The sequence below is a fragment of the Gracilinanus agilis genome, chromosome 2 (genome assembly GCF_016433145.1).
Source record: "Gracilinanus agilis isolate LMUSP501 chromosome 2, AgileGrace, whole genome shotgun sequence".
Lineage (NCBI taxonomy): Eukaryota > Metazoa > Chordata > Mammalia > Didelphimorphia > Didelphidae > Gracilinanus > Gracilinanus agilis.
The window spans coordinates 544486048-544503039 of record NC_058131.1 but is presented as its reverse complement, the minus strand read 5'-3'; the positions used below and the strand labels follow the sequence as shown (position 1 = coordinate 544503039).

The 16992-nt window shown below is 37.2% G+C and overlaps 1 protein-coding gene across 1 annotated transcript in view; it reads right to left on the bottom strand.

Moving 5' to 3' along the window:
* The window catches only part of TRPM7 (transient receptor potential cation channel subfamily M member 7), a 105959-nt gene extending 100283 nt beyond the window's left edge, over window positions 1-5676 (bottom strand). The window contains exons 1-2 of the mRNA XM_044665170.1: window positions 5665-5676; window positions 943-1022 (exon numbers count right to left, since the gene is read on the bottom strand). Of these exons, the coding sequence (XP_044521105.1) occupies window positions 943-1022; window positions 5665-5676 (92 nt within the window). The remainder of the gene's footprint in view (window positions 1-942; window positions 1023-5664) is intronic.
* Window positions 5677-16992: the final 11316 nt, after the last annotated feature.

The window sequence follows — 16992 nt, the reverse complement described above, 5'->3', positions numbered from 1 at the left end:
AAAGAAAAAAGACTACAAAAAGGCTGAAAGAAAGAATTCAAGTATTGAAGTGCCACAGTCAGAATCACACAGACAAGCTTAAAGCAAAGAATAACTTACCCAGTAAAACTGAATATATAATCCTACAGGGGAAAAAAAGGATCTTTAATGAAATAAAGGATTTTCAAGTATTCTTGGTGGAAAGACCAGAGATATATATAAACTTTGATATTGAAACACAGGAATGAAGAGAAACATATAAAGGTAAACAGGAATGAAAAATGATAAAGGACTAAACAAGGATAAACTATTCATATTCTATTATGAGGAAATGATATGTGTCCCTTTTGAACCCTATCATCATCAAGGTAATAAAAGAGGAAGTTTAATTATATAAAGCCCAGGAGTGGTTTGGTTTGGTTTCACGATCTTAAGAAAAAGAGAAGGGAAGAGGAATACTCTAGGGAAGTAGAAGGAACATGAAGGGGAATTTATTTCACAATCAGATGTGAAAGTAGGTACGTATATTAACAAATAGTGGAGAGAAATGGCTGACATCTGAACCTCGTTCTCATCTGAAATGGTCAAGTGAATACACACACATACAGAAACGTGTTACACTTAACAGAGAAGTAGAAGGAAAAGACAGGAGTAAATTAAAGAATTAGAGGGAGAGTAGATTAAGGGAGTGATGAGTCAAGCAAAACTAAAGTCAATTGTCAGTGAGTTAAGGGAAGTAAACATTTTATAGCAGAGTGCTTTATGCTCATAAGGATTATATTTAGGAAGAAACCATTTTTTTTTTGCCACCTATTATTCCCTTAGGAGATCCTCCAAAACAGAAAGATGATTCAGTATAATTAATCATGGGGAGACAGAGTGGTTGAAAATAAAAATAAAAGCATCGGAAATTTGCTTAAATATTTTTAGATGTTTATTGAAGAAAAACAATAGCTTGCTTACCTGTGAGGGTCCTTTGAACTTGGTATAATATAAACGCATTCCCTCTTGGTCAAAGTATTTTCTATCCAGGATTTCTGGGACTAAAAAAAGAAGATAAACTTTATGAAATAATAACAATGAACATTATTTTCTAAATTATGACTGTAAAAGGATTGTTGGTATTAAGAATAAATGAAATTGTTTTTAAAATACTTTTAAATTGAGTAATAAGATTGGATGCCAAATCTCAAAGGAAGAATGGAAGAACAGGAAAACCTGTAAATAGATTTTTCTAGGCCTTTTACTGAGAAGCAGAGAAATATAGGGTGTTTGTTTGATGATATGATATGTTTTACAGAAAACAGAAGAAACCAGTAGATAAAGAGAGATTGCAGTTGCAATCTACAGCATAAGATGGGGAGGGGATAGGACCAAGGGCACAAGTAGAGGAGCTGGCTTTGCCAAGGAAAAGGGCTGTCTCATCAGAGGCTGAAGTAAAGGAGGAGAGAGTAGCTGTAAGTAGTAAGGAATTCTGATATAAAGAAAAGGGTATAAAAAGTTTTGAGGTTTTATTTTTTTAATAGTATAAAAGGTGGTGTCCTCAACTAAAGAGTATGTGGGTATATAAGAGGACTGAAGAGATAATAAAAGTTCTGGAATATACTCTAATTGAAATGGGATAGACAATTACAAAAAAGGAAAAATAACTACCTTCTTGTTACAAAACTACAACTGACCAAGTAAATTCAGTTGTATGACTTCCTCTAGCTTGGTAATGCAGGACTGAGGTTTGGAAAGGAATGAAAGATGATAGGCCCAGGGGCAAGATTTCCAGAATAAAGGGCAGTGTGGCATTGAACTAGTTAATTATGGTGTTAAGATTGGAAAGAGAGGAAAGTAAAGTCAGAGAAAGGATAATGGCTTGAAAAGGTGCCGAAGGGTAAAGTGACTGGAGATTAAGATGAGGTTGGAGAATAGGCTTAGAATGATTAAGTCATAGGGAGAGATGAAATTATCAAAAGTTATGATCAAATAAAGAAATATCCATTTATTCATTCATTGTTTTAAATCATGGAATATTTATAGATAATGGGAAGAACAAGGATGAAGGAACTAGAAGAAGAGCCTTATAGATTACAGGAATAATAAATCCACTGGTTATTTCCTTTTTGTGAGCAAATTTTGTCTTGATCCTTATTCCTTACTGTTTAAATATGTTGAAATTCATCTTAAAATGCACTTTGCCCTTATTTACTTCCACATTTTATTTGCAATTCTTTGCTTGCAAATTTTTTTCAAGAAAGAGTGGCACTTGTCTAATTCTTCTCCAACAAATGGTTTTCAATGTATCCTGAGATTGTATACTGATTCTTCATACCCTGAGAAAATGTATAAATGTTTTTCAAAAGGGGTTGTAAGTAATTTTCTTGAAAATCATTATTATGATAATTGAATATAGTAAGATGGAGGGATGAAAAGTAAATTCTTAAATATTTAAGATTCTAAAATATTGTATTAGAGAACAATATTGTCAGGTATTTAAAAAATTAAACCAGAAAATCAGAATGAAAGGTTAATTCTGTTCTGCAGAATAAAGCCAAAATTTGACAAAAAGAAAAGAAACAATAAGGCTGTCTGAATGTCCTTAAAAAGAAGCAAAGTATACTAGTCATTTGGGGGATCTTAGAAAACAAAGAACCACAGAAATTCAAAATTAGATACAATCTTAATAACCACACAACAATATCAGCAATTACTCTTCATTATGTGAGAGGTTCCAATTATAAACACAGAACAAAGTAAACTTAGAGAAGGAAAACTAAAATGCTCAAAGGAATTGTGGGGAAAGATGGAAAACAGGAAGGGGAACATTACTATCAGACCAGAATAAAAATACTGAGATTTTTCGGTTTAGAAAAATAAAGTCAGTAAATCAACAAGTATTTCTGAAGCACCAGCTTTGATACTATCAAAAGAATTGTGTATCTATACAACAAGCAAAGGTCCACTTTCTTCTCAGACTTTTGCTAGATTTTTTCATCTATCACTAACCCTGCTAATTTAGATATCCCACAGAGCTCTATTCTGAGCCCTCTTTTCCCTCTACACTATTTTACTTCATGATCTAGCATCAGTTCCTAGAGATTTAATTACTTAGAACTATGTTGATAATTCCCAAATCATTTATTCAGCCCCTTACCTCTCACTGGTCTCCAGTCTCACATTTCCAACTGCCTGGTAGACATCCAGAACTTGATGAATTAACATGTTTTAAACGAAATTCCTTATCTCTATTCCACACCGAGTACCATCATCTTCCCAGTTACCCAGGCTCACAACCTAGGTCTCATCTACAACTTCTCACTCTCACCCCATCTTTAACACTTCTCATATGCCCTCCCTTCCTGACACTGTTACCACCCTGATGAAGGCCCCTCATAATTTCATGCCTGGACTATTGCAATAGTTGGGGAGGGGTGTTTCTACTATAAGTTTCTTCCCACTCCAATCCATCTTCCACTCATCTATCAAAGTGATCCTCCTAAAAAGTGAAAGATTTGACATTATCACCCCATACTCCTACTCAATATTCTCCAGTGGCTCTCTATCATCCCCAGAATTAAATATAAATCCTGTTTGGCTTTCAAATTTCTTCATAATGCCCTTTCGTCCACAACTATCCAGACTTCTTATGCCTTAAATCTCTATTCCTATGTACTCTTGTGATACACTGACCTATTTGAAATTCCTCATATAAGACCCTCCATCTACCAAACTCCAGATATGTTTTGCTGAACGTTCTCCATCTTCCTCTTCCCCTTCTGGCTTCTCTTGACTTCATTTAAGTATCGACTAAACTGTGAGAGTTTAGTCTCTAAAGGAAGCCTTTCCTGATCCCCTTAATTCTAATTACTTCCCTATTGATAACTTCCAATTTATCTATTAACTTGCCTGCACAGTTGCTTGCCTGTTGCCTCCACCATTGGATTGAGCTACCTGACCATTTTTGTCTTTCTTTATAACTCCCAGAACTTTGCAGTGCTTGGCACATACAAGGTGCTTGAAAAATGCTTACTGAGTAACTCACTCTCACTCTCTCTCTCTCTCTCTCTCTCTCTCTCTCAGCTATATTTTTTTAGGAGGGAGGCACAGCAAAGGTTTTTGTATAAAGTGGGACTTGAACTGAGTTTTTAAAAAATTTGTTATCCTGACAGGCAGAAATGAGGAGAAAGTGCATTCTAGACATGGGGAAAGTTTGTGAATAGATAAGTATATCAATTTAAGAGAAAGTACTACATGTATTTCAATTTGGCTCTCATGAACAATGGGAGAACAAGAATAACTGTATATTAAGGCAAGAAATAAAGAGGTATAGAAGAGTTTTTAATGTTAAGCAGAGGACTCACTTTGGCAGCTATTTGGAGAATAGATTGGAGTGAGGAGACTTGATGTAGAAAGACAGTTAAGAAGCTATTGCTGCTCACAGTCCAGAGAAAAGGTGAAGAATGCCTTAATTAGAGCAGTTGTCAAATGAGAGAAGGGGATAAATGCAAGAGATGCTATAAGTGAGAGAAAATCAGCAGAGTGACCCTGAAGTAGTAAATCTAGGTGATGGCAAGGCTAGCTAAAAATCTTCTTTAGGGCAGTAATGGCTAACGTATGGCAAAAAAGGGTGCACAGAGCCCTCTCTGTGGACACACCATACCTGCAGTTACTTGCCAAGAGTTCGTTACTAGCAATCCAGAGGAATTCTGGACAAAGCTATTCCCCTCCCCCTCTCCATGCACCTGAGAAGATTCCTCACTTCACCCACCCCTCTGCCCAGCAGCCCAAAGGGAGCACTTCCTAGTTCCCGTGTCTGGGGTAGGGGGGTGGGGGAGGACACCCTGGGTGAAGAGGCACTCTGTCTCTAAAAGGTTCATTATCATTGCTTTCGGGAATTAGAAGTTTGTAAAAATGGGAGTGGGGAGGGAAGATAAAAGAGTTCTGTTTTAGAAATATATGAGGAAAATTTTCCCCTTCCCTCCCTCTTCTGGGTAACATAGTTGGTGCACATCTGTGTGAGTCTACATGAGTTATGTCACTGATGCCACCAAGTGTGGGTCATGGGAAAATGACCTAGGCACTTGATCTGGAAATGATTCTGAAATTGATGTTAAGGGAAGGAATAAAAGAGGGGATCCAGGAAGTGCTTGCTTTTTGTTTTTCTGCAGTGACCAGCTAAGAAGGTGGCTGAGGGAGCTGTGTTAAGACCACCAATGTGGCTAGCTAGAATAGGTTTTTTTCTCTCTCTCTGCCTTTTCCTATCTAAGTAAATACTAATAAACTTTATGAAAAATAAGGACCTTAAACCCAGATCTTGTCATACCTCTACTCTTTATTTCTTACAGAATTGAGGAGTTTGGATCTGGTGCATCATCTTCAAAATGCCTAATCAGTAGGTGGTGATGTAGATCAATATAAAAGCAGAGATGGGGCAACAAGATGGCTCAGGAATTGAAAGCCAGGCCCATAGACAGGAGGTCTGAGTTCAAATCTAGCCTCAGACACTTAACCCTTAATGCCTAGCCCTTACTGTTCTTCTGCCTTGGAATCAAGACACAATATTGATTCTAAGATCGAAAGTAAAGGTAATTTTAAAACATTTTTTTAAAAAAAGAGAGAAAAGCAGAAAGAAAAGAAGGCAATTGACTAGAAATGGATAAAAGATAATGGCTAACATGCACATTAGGGTCTACAAACCATTTTTCTCATAACCTTTGAAAAAAGCAAAAATTATTACCCTGTTGCTCTATGATGTTATTCAATCAGCTAACATTCAAAACAGAAATCTTGTCTTCAAAATAAACCCTCTTCCAAACTTCTTTAATTCGTGCAGAAGTACCACCATTCATCTGGTGTCCCAAATTCATAACCTCAGTGCTTTCCCTAGACTCCTCACTTTCTCTCACCCCACCTGTTCAATCATTTGCCAAATCTTGCCATTTCACAGGATCGCTTACATAAGAACCTTTATCTTTCTTCACACAACTGCCATCTTAGGTTCAGTCCTCTTCCTTAGATTATTGCAATGGCTTCAGTCTCCCTGACTAAGGTCTCTCTCTCCTTAAGTCCTTCTTCTCCACAGCTGCCCAAGAATTTTCCCTTAAACCCAGACCTTGTTATACCTCTACTCAATGAACTCTAGTGGCTTCCCCTATTGCCCTACATTAAAATGTAAACTCTCATTTATTTAGCTTCTTTCATGATTTGGCCCTAACTGCACCTTCATTATAACATTATTGTACCTTCCTGCCTCTAAAATCCCTCTAAATTGGATTTGCTTTCTCTGTCTTTTTAAATCAATTGGAAATCAATCAATAAACACTTATTAAATTGCCCTAGTAAGTGCCAGGCAATGTGCTAACCTCTAAGGACACAAAAAGAGGTGTAAAACCCCTGCCTCCAAGGAACTTACATTCTAACAGCTGTTAGCTATGGGAACAGATAGAGTCAAGTGAGGAATAATGGAGGCAAAATAAAGACATAGGTTAGAAATGAAGTATGGTATTAAGGTTAATGCCAAAGCTACGAACCTGGGAGCCTGAAAGGAGAGGAGAGTTTGGGAATGATTTGTTTTGGATATGTCAAGTTTGAGATGTCTTCTGGAATATCCACTAGGACAAGTCCAATAGGCAGCTGGTGATTTGGGACTGGAACTTAGCAAAAATACGAATCTGTGAAATGGTGTAGGTCCTCCCATAAAGCAAAACCAGGATTAACAAACATATTCCAACCACACATAAACCCGAGTCATATCTTTCTCACTAGTTTACTGAATATCTGTGGGGGGAAGAATGACTTCACACAATCTTTTAAGGATAACTGGCAGTAGCTTGGAAATGTACATATCTACCCATTTTTGTTTTTAAGTTGTTTTCAAATCATTTGAGTCAAGTGAATTCATCCAGGACCATGATATACTTTCTATCTCCCTCCTTACCTTGGATATTAACTTCCAACTGTCATTTTTGTTTAACTTTTACAACTGTTCTCAATGGCAGAGAAAATGAAACCAAATTAAGGACTGACTACCACAGCTATGTGAGGCTCAGGGCTCTGACCACAGCTAGCAGGGAGGCAGCTGGAGGAGAGGGGCAGAGAGGAGGGCAGCCTGGTCCCAGCCTTCAGCCACCATTCTTCCATCTTGGGCCTCTGCCCCTGGTGGTTTTGGTCTCAGGGCACATCCAGCTCTGCTGATCAGCTCTGTCCCTTAATCCAGTCTAGCAACAGTGCAGATAAGAAGCCTTTAGAGGGCAGGGAAGCTCAATCTCCAACACCCCTCCCCCATCTACTGCACTGAGACCTGCTGTAAGAATTTGGCTGACCAGAATCCCAGGGCAAAGGCTGCAACCATGACAGAGTATCTTGGTACCACCATGGGAAGCTCAGGGCTCTGACCTGGTAGCTGGCAGGGAGGAGGTTGACAGAAAGGAAGAGAGGAGGAGGAGGAGGGTAATTACCTTCAGCCTCCATACCTTCACCTTCAGCTTCAGCTTCTGCTGGTAGCTGGGGAAGACCTGGTTTTAGGGCTCATTAATACAACAGGTCAGCTCCACCAGCCTAATCCAGTTAATCAGCAAAGCAGAGAAGAAGCCCCTACAGGAAAGAATAGCCCAAACCTACAGATCCAGCAAATAAAAACAGGAGTAAGACTATAGCCAATGACGGGGAAAGAAGGAAAAAATATGACTAAACAACAGAAAAAGAAAATAGAAATTACAGTCAACAGCTTCTATCCAGGTAATGAACAAAGAACAAATGGAACAGAGGAGGACCAAGGAACACCAAGCAAAAACTCAGGAACTCCAGTGAATTGGACACAAGCTTTGGAAGAACTCAAAAAACAATTGAGAGGTTGAAGAAAATTGGGAAAAGAACTTAAAAACTAAAGGTCATCTGGAAACAGAGGCACATGAACTAAAACAAGAAAATAGTTTCATAAAAGCCAGAATTGACCAGCTTGAAAATGAGGCAAAGACAGTGAAAGGTGCAGACCAAAAGGAAAAGGATGACCAAAAAGCCAGAAATGAAATTCAGTCTTTAAAAATCAGAATCCAACAACTAGAAGCAAATGACTTCACAAAGCAGCAAGAATCTATAAAACAAAATCAAAAGAATGAAAAAATTGAGGAAAATGTAATACCAAATTAATGATTGAACAGCACTTTCTTCTCTTTTTGATTTGTTATATTTCCCACAAGCAGGAATTCTGTCCCTTCATTAATCCCCTTTGCCTCAAAATAGCTCAAAAAATAAAACCACTTGAATTTAGCTTTCCTTGTTGCCTCTTGGCTCATTCTAAGCTTCTGTACTCCTGACACCATTTTTATGGGGCCATGCCATACACCTGTATTCATTTTTTCTCTCTTCTAAATTCTTTTAAAAATTTAAGTTGGTTAATGATTCACATGTAGACATCAGTCTCTCTAGAGAAATCAATGTTTTCATCATCAGACTCATCCTGGAGAACATGCTTCCTACCCTCTCTCTTTTTTGGATCCTTTGAAATCTGCTTTCCCAGAATTTATGGGGAAATGTCAGATGCTTTTTGATTTTTTTTTCTTCCACCACAAATTCTGAGATAGAAGGGAAGCAGCCCTTACTCCTCACCACTAAACGCCCTACACAAATGCACTCAGGTATCCAGGTAGAGAAGCCCAAAACTGTGTCAAGTATTATAGTGAGAGGCAGCTAGGTGGCTCAGTGAATTGACAGGTCTAAAGATAGGAGGTCCTGGATTCAAATTTAACCTCAGACACTTCCTAGCTGTGTGAACCTGAGCAAATCACTTAACCTCCATTCCCTAATCCCAAACTTATGGAACATGTGCCAGAGGGGGCACTCAGAGACTTCTCTGTGTGCAAATGGAATTAGCTCACCCTCATTAATTTGTGTAGACTCTAGCCACCAGAAATGTCACCCCGCCCAACTTAGAATTAAGTGGGGAGGCGGAGGTCTGTGACCCACACCTGATAGTGACAAATCATAAACAAGGAACTGGCCCTTTGGACAGTCCAAAACAGTGTCAAGGCTGCCATTTGTCAACTTGAAATTGGAGGTGGACGCAGGAAGTGACGAAAGATGCTATCTTTTAAATATGATGGTAACTTCCTATGGAGGGGTGGGCGCTTTGAACTTGGTATGGAAGGATCTCTGGTGAGACCTCAGATTGCTTCCCTTCGAACTGTCACGTGGGTAAGTTAGGCTGACTCTCTTTCTCTTCCCTTGGTGTTTCTGGAGGCTCTAGCCTCAAAGAAGCCTCTCTTCTTAGAGAAGGCCTTGTGGCTAGAAGCCTTGTTAAATTCACTTCTTGCCCCTCTGCTGGGGCCTCTAAATTCCTACCTGGTTTGGGCCTCTGGTCCAGGCCAGAGTTTCTCTCAACTTTCCCTACCTTCGATCTTCCTAATTGTAAATAAACCACCATAAACGCCATCCTGACTTGGGTTTATTTTATTTTGAAATCAAGTTAATCGATTTCTGGCGACCATATCTTAAATATCTAGCACAAAGTTCACCAGATTTCATTACTAGAAAATCAGGGACATGCGGAGCCAGGCTGCTCCCCTCCCTGTCTCCATGGGCACCTGAAGACATTTTTCACATCACCCATCACTCTAAAAGGTTCACCATCACTGCGCCCTAGTCTATATCACTCTTCTACCTCGGGAACCAATACACAATATTGATTCTAAGAAAGTAAGGGTTTTTAAAAAAAATTTACTATTGTGATTTAAAAGCTCAAAGAATCCCAGGGACTCCACATTGCTACATGCCACATTGCAGCATGATAGGCTTCATGCTTCTTTGCAAGTCGTCATGATAAAAGACCAAGATATGTTAGAAAAAAAATAAAGTGAGCTAACTATAGTTTAGGGTACAATGGGATTTGTTAGGTTTACATGCAATTATAAGCTTCTAAGATTTCTAATATGCTATAAAAATGATGAATATGGCAGAGCCAAGATTACCAAGTAAAGGCAAGGATACCATTGAGCTCAACCAAACCCTACTCCAAAAAACTTCAAATGCTTCAAATGAATTCTGGAGCAGTAGAACGAACAAAAGGATGGGGTGAGACAACTTTCCTGCCCAAGGCAACTTAGGAGGTTGGCTGAAAAGATGTTTCACAAGGGTGAGAGTGTAGAAGAGTCTAGCATAGGCTGTGTCTGGCAAGCAATCAGCAGGTCTTAGGGTCCACTTAGTCAGTGATGGAGGTTTCTGGACTCTCAGCTCACTGATTGTAAGGAAGTTGGACAACTGGACTGAAAGAGATAAACAGAGGATCCTTTGCTAGCACTGAATGCAGGTCTATTGCATCTGCCCAAAACAGTAAACGGTTCTGGGTTGCAGTCCCAAGGCAAAGAAGATTAGTAGCAGGAGTAGAGCCTCTGGTTACAGTTCCAGGGTGGAAAGATCAATATATCTGAAGGAGCCAAACTATGAATAGGAATTTGAAAATAATAGTCCTACATAACTTAAAATGGGGGAAAAAAAGATTTAACTTGTCAAAATCAGAAATTTCTCAATACTTTATTTTAAACACCTTTTCATAATGATGGCACTAAAAAATAAAGCTGTGACTTGCAATAAAAAAGGTGAAGAAAGGAAATTATAATAATGTCAGATTAGTGATTTGTTATTGAATTAGTTGTTCATTTATTAATTAATGAGATTCACTGGGTATAGATGGCATGAAGTGAGAAGATAAAGAGATTTGTTTGGAATTTCTGCCTCTAAGCTATTGCTCAGAAACCTAAGAAGCAGGGTTAATAGTCAAGGGAGAATTTATCACAGCTCAGTCTCATGGCATATCACATGTCACGGTAATAGCCGACCAAGATCAGATATTAGAACTGAACATGTAACTTATTTAAATGACTAACTAAAATAACGAGAGTATCTATAGACAGGGTAACAGTGAACAAATTATTCTTAAGTGAAAGTCAAGCAGTTAAGATTCAGTTTTTAATTTTAAGTATTAAAATTTTTAAAAAGAAAAAGTTTGTTACAAGCCAGACTAAATAGGAAATAGCTATTAGGAGGCTCTTTATAAATGTTAAGAAAAATTATTCCTTATCTTAAAAAAAAGAATTCTCTGCCTTGTTGAGATCCTTATGATACAGCTTTGAAGAAAACTTTTTGTAATTAGAATTTTGTACCCTTGGACTTCATCTCCCAGAATCCCTTTCCTTTCATCCTCACATTATGTCCTTATGTTGTATAGATAAACTTTCTGTAACTCTGCCCTCCCCCCTCTTCCTTGCCTTCCTCCTTCCCTCCACTCCCCCGTAAATAAACTCCTCTTTACTCAGGCTATCACATTCCTCTACTTCAAGTGATTATTAATAAGTCTTATGAAAAATAATACTTGGAGCATTGGATATTAATTTTTAATCTTAAATTAGAAGATCTTACCTAGGGTCCAGGAACCCTGAAGACAGAACCTATAGACAGATTTCAGGGGATCCATAAATTTGTTTTTAAAAATATTTTGATAAGTGGTTTCATCTGTAATTCTATATACTTTATCTTATGCATTTAAAATAATAATTCAAAAACTGGAACCAATAAGCTTCAGACTCCAAAAATGTACATGATGCAAAAATGGTTAAGATGGGTTGATGCAGACATGGTTGGGGATGTAGTCTCGAAATGACTACACCAATGTAACTATCAATAATACGTAAATAAGTCTTGATTGATGGCACACGTTAAAACCAGTGGAAATGTGCATTGGATATGGGGGGTGGGGGGGAGAAAGTAAAAACATGAATCATGTAACCATGGAAAATTTTTCTAAAAAAAATAAAATATTTAAATTTTTTTTTAAAAATGGTTAAGAACTTTTAGGACTAGATGAAAAAATTTCTTCCCCTGCTACCAATCACCAATCCCTCTATCCCCTTTCATCTCAGCCCCACGACCTCCCAAAGTCCTATACTTCTTTGCCCTCTGGAAGTCTCATACTATAAAGAAACTGCCCATTCTATTAGGATCCCTTTCTTTCATAGTTCTTGCATAAATAAAAATCTAATTCCTCACCAGATGATGCACTGTATCTCATCCTCCCCAACACAATTCTCCATCTTGACCTTGGCACCTGCCTCTATCTTCCTCTCCACACTGCCCCCATCCTAAAGGACTTCAACTTCTATGATGATGTCTTCTTCAAACACTTCAGCTTCCTATTTCATCAGTCTAAATCTCTATGATTTGTACCATGCCTTCATGCCAACTCATGCACACATTAAGAATGTTTATGACCTTGGCTTGATTTCACTAATACCTTTAACTGTTTGAACTCTATGATCCTCATCTGTGACCACATCATCTTATTCTTCAATTTTCTCATCTTCTGCCTCGTTTTTACTGTACTTAACACTCTGATCCTCTTCCTGACTCTCTCTCCTCCCAGTTTATCACATTTGGCATGGACTTCCTTCATTCAAAATCTTCACCCCATAGTTAACTAGTACAACCCTTCTATCCTCTATTCTTAAATTCCCCCTTCTCCATCTTCATTTATGACTTTCCAAACACCTGCCTTAGTTTTCTCAAGACTAGCCTTTTCAGAGTAGCTGGGTAGCCAAGTGGATTGAGAGCTAGGCCTAGAGATGGGAGGTCCTAGGTTCAAATCTGACCTCAGACACTTCCCAGCTGTGTGACCCTGGGCAAGTCACTTAACCCACATTGCCTAACCCTTACCACTCTTCTGCCTTGGTTCCAACACAGAAGGTAAGGGTTAAAAAAAAAAAAAACTAACCTTTTCTGTTCCTATAAAATTGATGTTGACAAAGTAACTCATAAACCCTGCTAAAGAAGTTCAATGTAAATTTATACACTATAAACTCAACTAGCCACTTACGACTGTAGGGCAATTTATTTATTTTCTAGATTTGCTACCACATTCTCTACCAGTAAATGTTCCAAACTACTGTATTCTCAAGGGAACCTACAAAATAAGATATTTTCTCCATTCTTGGTGAAGAAATGCATTTCTTATAAGGGTGAAAAAAAGACTTCTCCTAAGTTCTCTTTTCTCTCTAAACTCTACATTTCAAAATCTCCCTCAAGGACTTATGAGAAATAACTGTGGGAGTAGAAATGCAGAAGAAAAACATGACTGATCACACTGTTCAATGGGTATATGATTGGAGATGCTGACTTTGAATGATCATTCTATGGCAAATATTAATGATATGGAAATAGGTTTTGAACAATGATACATGTAAACCCCAGTGGAAATTGCTTGTCAGTTCTAGGAGGGAGAGAGGATGGGAGGGAAAGAACATGAATCATGTAACCATGGGAAAATATTCTAAATTAATCAATAAACAAATAAATCAATGAATGAATGCCCTCTTCTCAACAACAACAACAAAAAAATCCCCCTCAAGATCCCACTTCATTCTATTCTCCTTTGTGGTGAAGAGGCAGCCCCTTCCCATGCCAATTAATCAATTAACACATTTATTAAATAGTTTCTACAAAGCCAATCACTGTGCTAAGTGTGGGGGCGAGGGGGGAAAAGAGACTGATAGACAGATGGAAGGTAATATAGCAAATAAATGTAGAGGCAGAAAATGTAATACCATGTTTGAACAATTTTAAGAAAGCCAGTTTGACTGAATTATAGAGTATTATCACTACTCTACATAACTGACAAATTTCTTTCCCTGTTCAAGAATAGTCAATGACTTTCCCCAATCCCAAAGCCTGTAGAATAAAATAGTAACTCCTGGTATTTAAAGTCCTTCATAATCTGACAACAGCCTATCTTTCTAGCCTAAATTCACATGACTTCTTCCACTCTATGCACTCCATAGGCTAGATCAAATTAATTACTGTCTCAGGGAGGGGAAAAGACAGGTAGAGAATCAGGAACTCAAAATTTTAGAAAGCAAATGTTAAAAATCATTACATGTAATTAGGAAAAAATAAAATGTTAAAAATTGACCTACTTGCTGTTTTCTCATTCATGACATTCCATCTCCAGCCTCCAAAGCCTTTGCTTAAGGACAGACACTATTTCATTTTTGTCTTTCTAACCTAGCAGAATCCTTATACATAGTGGGTGCTTAACAAATGCTTGTTGAATTTCATTGAAAAGTATAATTCTCAGAAAATATATAATTGAGAGTTCATGGAAGCTACTAAATGCAAAACTGCAATTTATACATATTTAATAGATGCTGTGTTAGATATTGGGGATATAAATATAAAACTGAGATAAACTCTGCTTTCAAGGAGCTAACATTTTATTAGGGTACAAATTTCCAGACAAATAAATAGGAGACATATGAAAAACAAATGGTGAATGAAATCAGAAAGATTAACCTTTATGTATTCAAACCCACTAGTTTGTGTGACTCTGGGCAAGTCACTTAACCTCTATTTTCCCTAATTTCCTCATTTGTAAGATGAACTGAAGAAGGAAATGGCAAACCACTCCAGTATCTTTGCCAAGAAAACCCCAAATGGTGCTTTCATGAAGTTAATTTTTACAACTGAAATGACTGAACAAGTACCACCTATGTGATAAAAAAATATTAAAAACTACAGAAAAATTTATGGTTTGGGGAATGCCTGAGAATTCCTAGGAATTTTGGTTTCTCATCCTCAAATCCAAAGAGTATTATCTATCAGGAATTTGGAAATACTAGACTCAGCAAAGTATTGCCCAGAGCAGAAAAATGAGATAACTCCTTGAGAAAATAAAAAAAATATTAAAAGTCAAAAGGCCCAGGAAAAAATTGGAAGAAAATGGATCTCAAATCAAAAATAATTAACCTGGAAAATAGAACAAGAAGAGCCCACATATCAAATTTCAATAAATAAAAGAAAACTGCCTAGATCTCTTAGAACAGTGATGGGCAAACTACAGCCCGTGGGCCAGATTGGGGGTGGGGGGGCAGGGCGGGCCCTGAAATGTTCTATCTGGCTGTTCCACATTATTACTAATCAGACAAATACAATGAGTAGGATACAATACAATGAAACTTTGAAAAGAGTTGCCTTAGAAACAGACTGACAGATGAGCATTTCCTTTCCTTTGGCCCCCCTCTTTAAAGAGTTTGCCCATCATTGTCTTAGAACAAGAAGTAGAAAAACAAAGACTGCAATGGTAATCCCCTAAAAGACATACCAAAATGAAAACTCCTAGGAATGTCATAGCCAAAATCCAGAACTTCTAAGTCAAAGAAAAATAAGTCAAAAAAAGCTTAAGTATGTAGGAACCACAAATGAACAAGGGAAGGAATTAATTCAGTCCTTTAATTAAAGTTTACTTCCAAATTTATACTAAACAGAATTCATCATACTCCCCTTCCAAATGATACTACCTTCTTTTCAGGCCTTTAATCTCAGTAATTTTCAAATCTTCACAATCAATCTCATATCCAAATAATTAATTAATACTCCCTCTATTACATTTCTGCATACACCATTCCTTTCCAACTCACAGTCTAGTTTAAAACATAACTCTTCATACAGACTTTTACAACAAGTCTCCTCATTTATCTCCAAGAATCCAGTAGCTCCCTTCTGAAATCTACCCTTGATATTCTTCTTAAATCAAAACATTACTCCCTCTTCAAGAATCTTGAGTGGCTCACTACTGTCTCTAAGGAAAATTATAAATTCTTTGGCTTGGCATTTAAAGTCTTTCTTTAAAAATATGTAACCAAAAAAAAAGCTGGGTAAAAAAATAATGTAGATAGCATTTACATATCATTTCAAAGTTTACAAAATCCTTTACATATATTATCTCATTTGATCCTCACAACAACTTTGTGAGGTTGGTACTATTGCTATTTTACAGATGTGGAAAATGAGACCAAGAAAGGTTAAGCAATTTGCCCCAAATCACAGAGCTAGTTATTAAGTATCTGAGGCAAGATTAAAATGTAGGTCTTTCTGACTCCAAGGCCAGGATTCTTTCCATTATGTCACTTAGTATATGACCAAAAAAAAAAAAATCAACCAAATACAATAGTATATGCAGTATTCTATACCAATTGTCCCCTACATTTGGAGAGAGAGGGAAGGTATATTCTCATCACTTCTTAGGTTGGTCACATTACAAAGCATTCAATTTAGAATTTGCATTTTTTCCCTTTTCCATTTACATTGTTATAGTCACTGTGCATATTTTCCTGGTTTTGTTTATTTCACTCTATGTATCAATTCCATGCTTCTCTGCATTCTCCATATTCATTATTTCTTCTAATAATACTACACTATATTCTGATATCACAACCTGTTGGGTATCTTTCTACTGTGTTTCCAGTTTGCTGTTATAAAGATTGCTGCTGATTAACCTCTTCTCCCCAATTAAACACCAAGTTGGAAATCTTAAAAATTAAAGGAGAAATAAATAAAACTGAAAGTAAGAGAACTATTGAACTAATAAGTAAGGCTAGGACTTGGCTTATGAAAAAAAAAAACAAAACAAAGAGAGCATTGATTAGTTTGATTAAAAAAAGGAAAAAAGAAAATCAAACTATTAGTATCAAAAATGAAAATAGTGGGGCAGCTGGGTAGCTCAGTGGATTGAGAGCCAGGCCTAGAGATGGGAGGTCCTAGGTTCAAATCCGGCCCCAGACACTTCCCAGCTGTGTGACCCTGGGCAAGTCACTTGACCCCCATTGCCTACCCCTACCACTCTTCCACCTATAAGTCAATACACAGAAGTTAAGGGTTTAAAATTTAAAAAAAAAATGAAAATAGTGAATTCACTCCCAATGAAAAGGAAATTAAAGCAATCATTCATTAGGAGCTATTTTGCTTAATTACATGACAAAAAAAAATCTGACAATCTAAGTGAAATGGATGAATTTTTACAAAAAATATAAATTGCCCAGATTAATAAAAGAGGAAATAGAACATTTAACTAATCCCATCTCAGAAAAAGAAATTGAACAAGTCATCAATGAACTCCCTAAGAAAAAATCCCTACAGTCAGGAGGATCCACAGGTGAATTTTATCACACATTTAAAGAAAATTTATTCCAATACCATATAAATTAT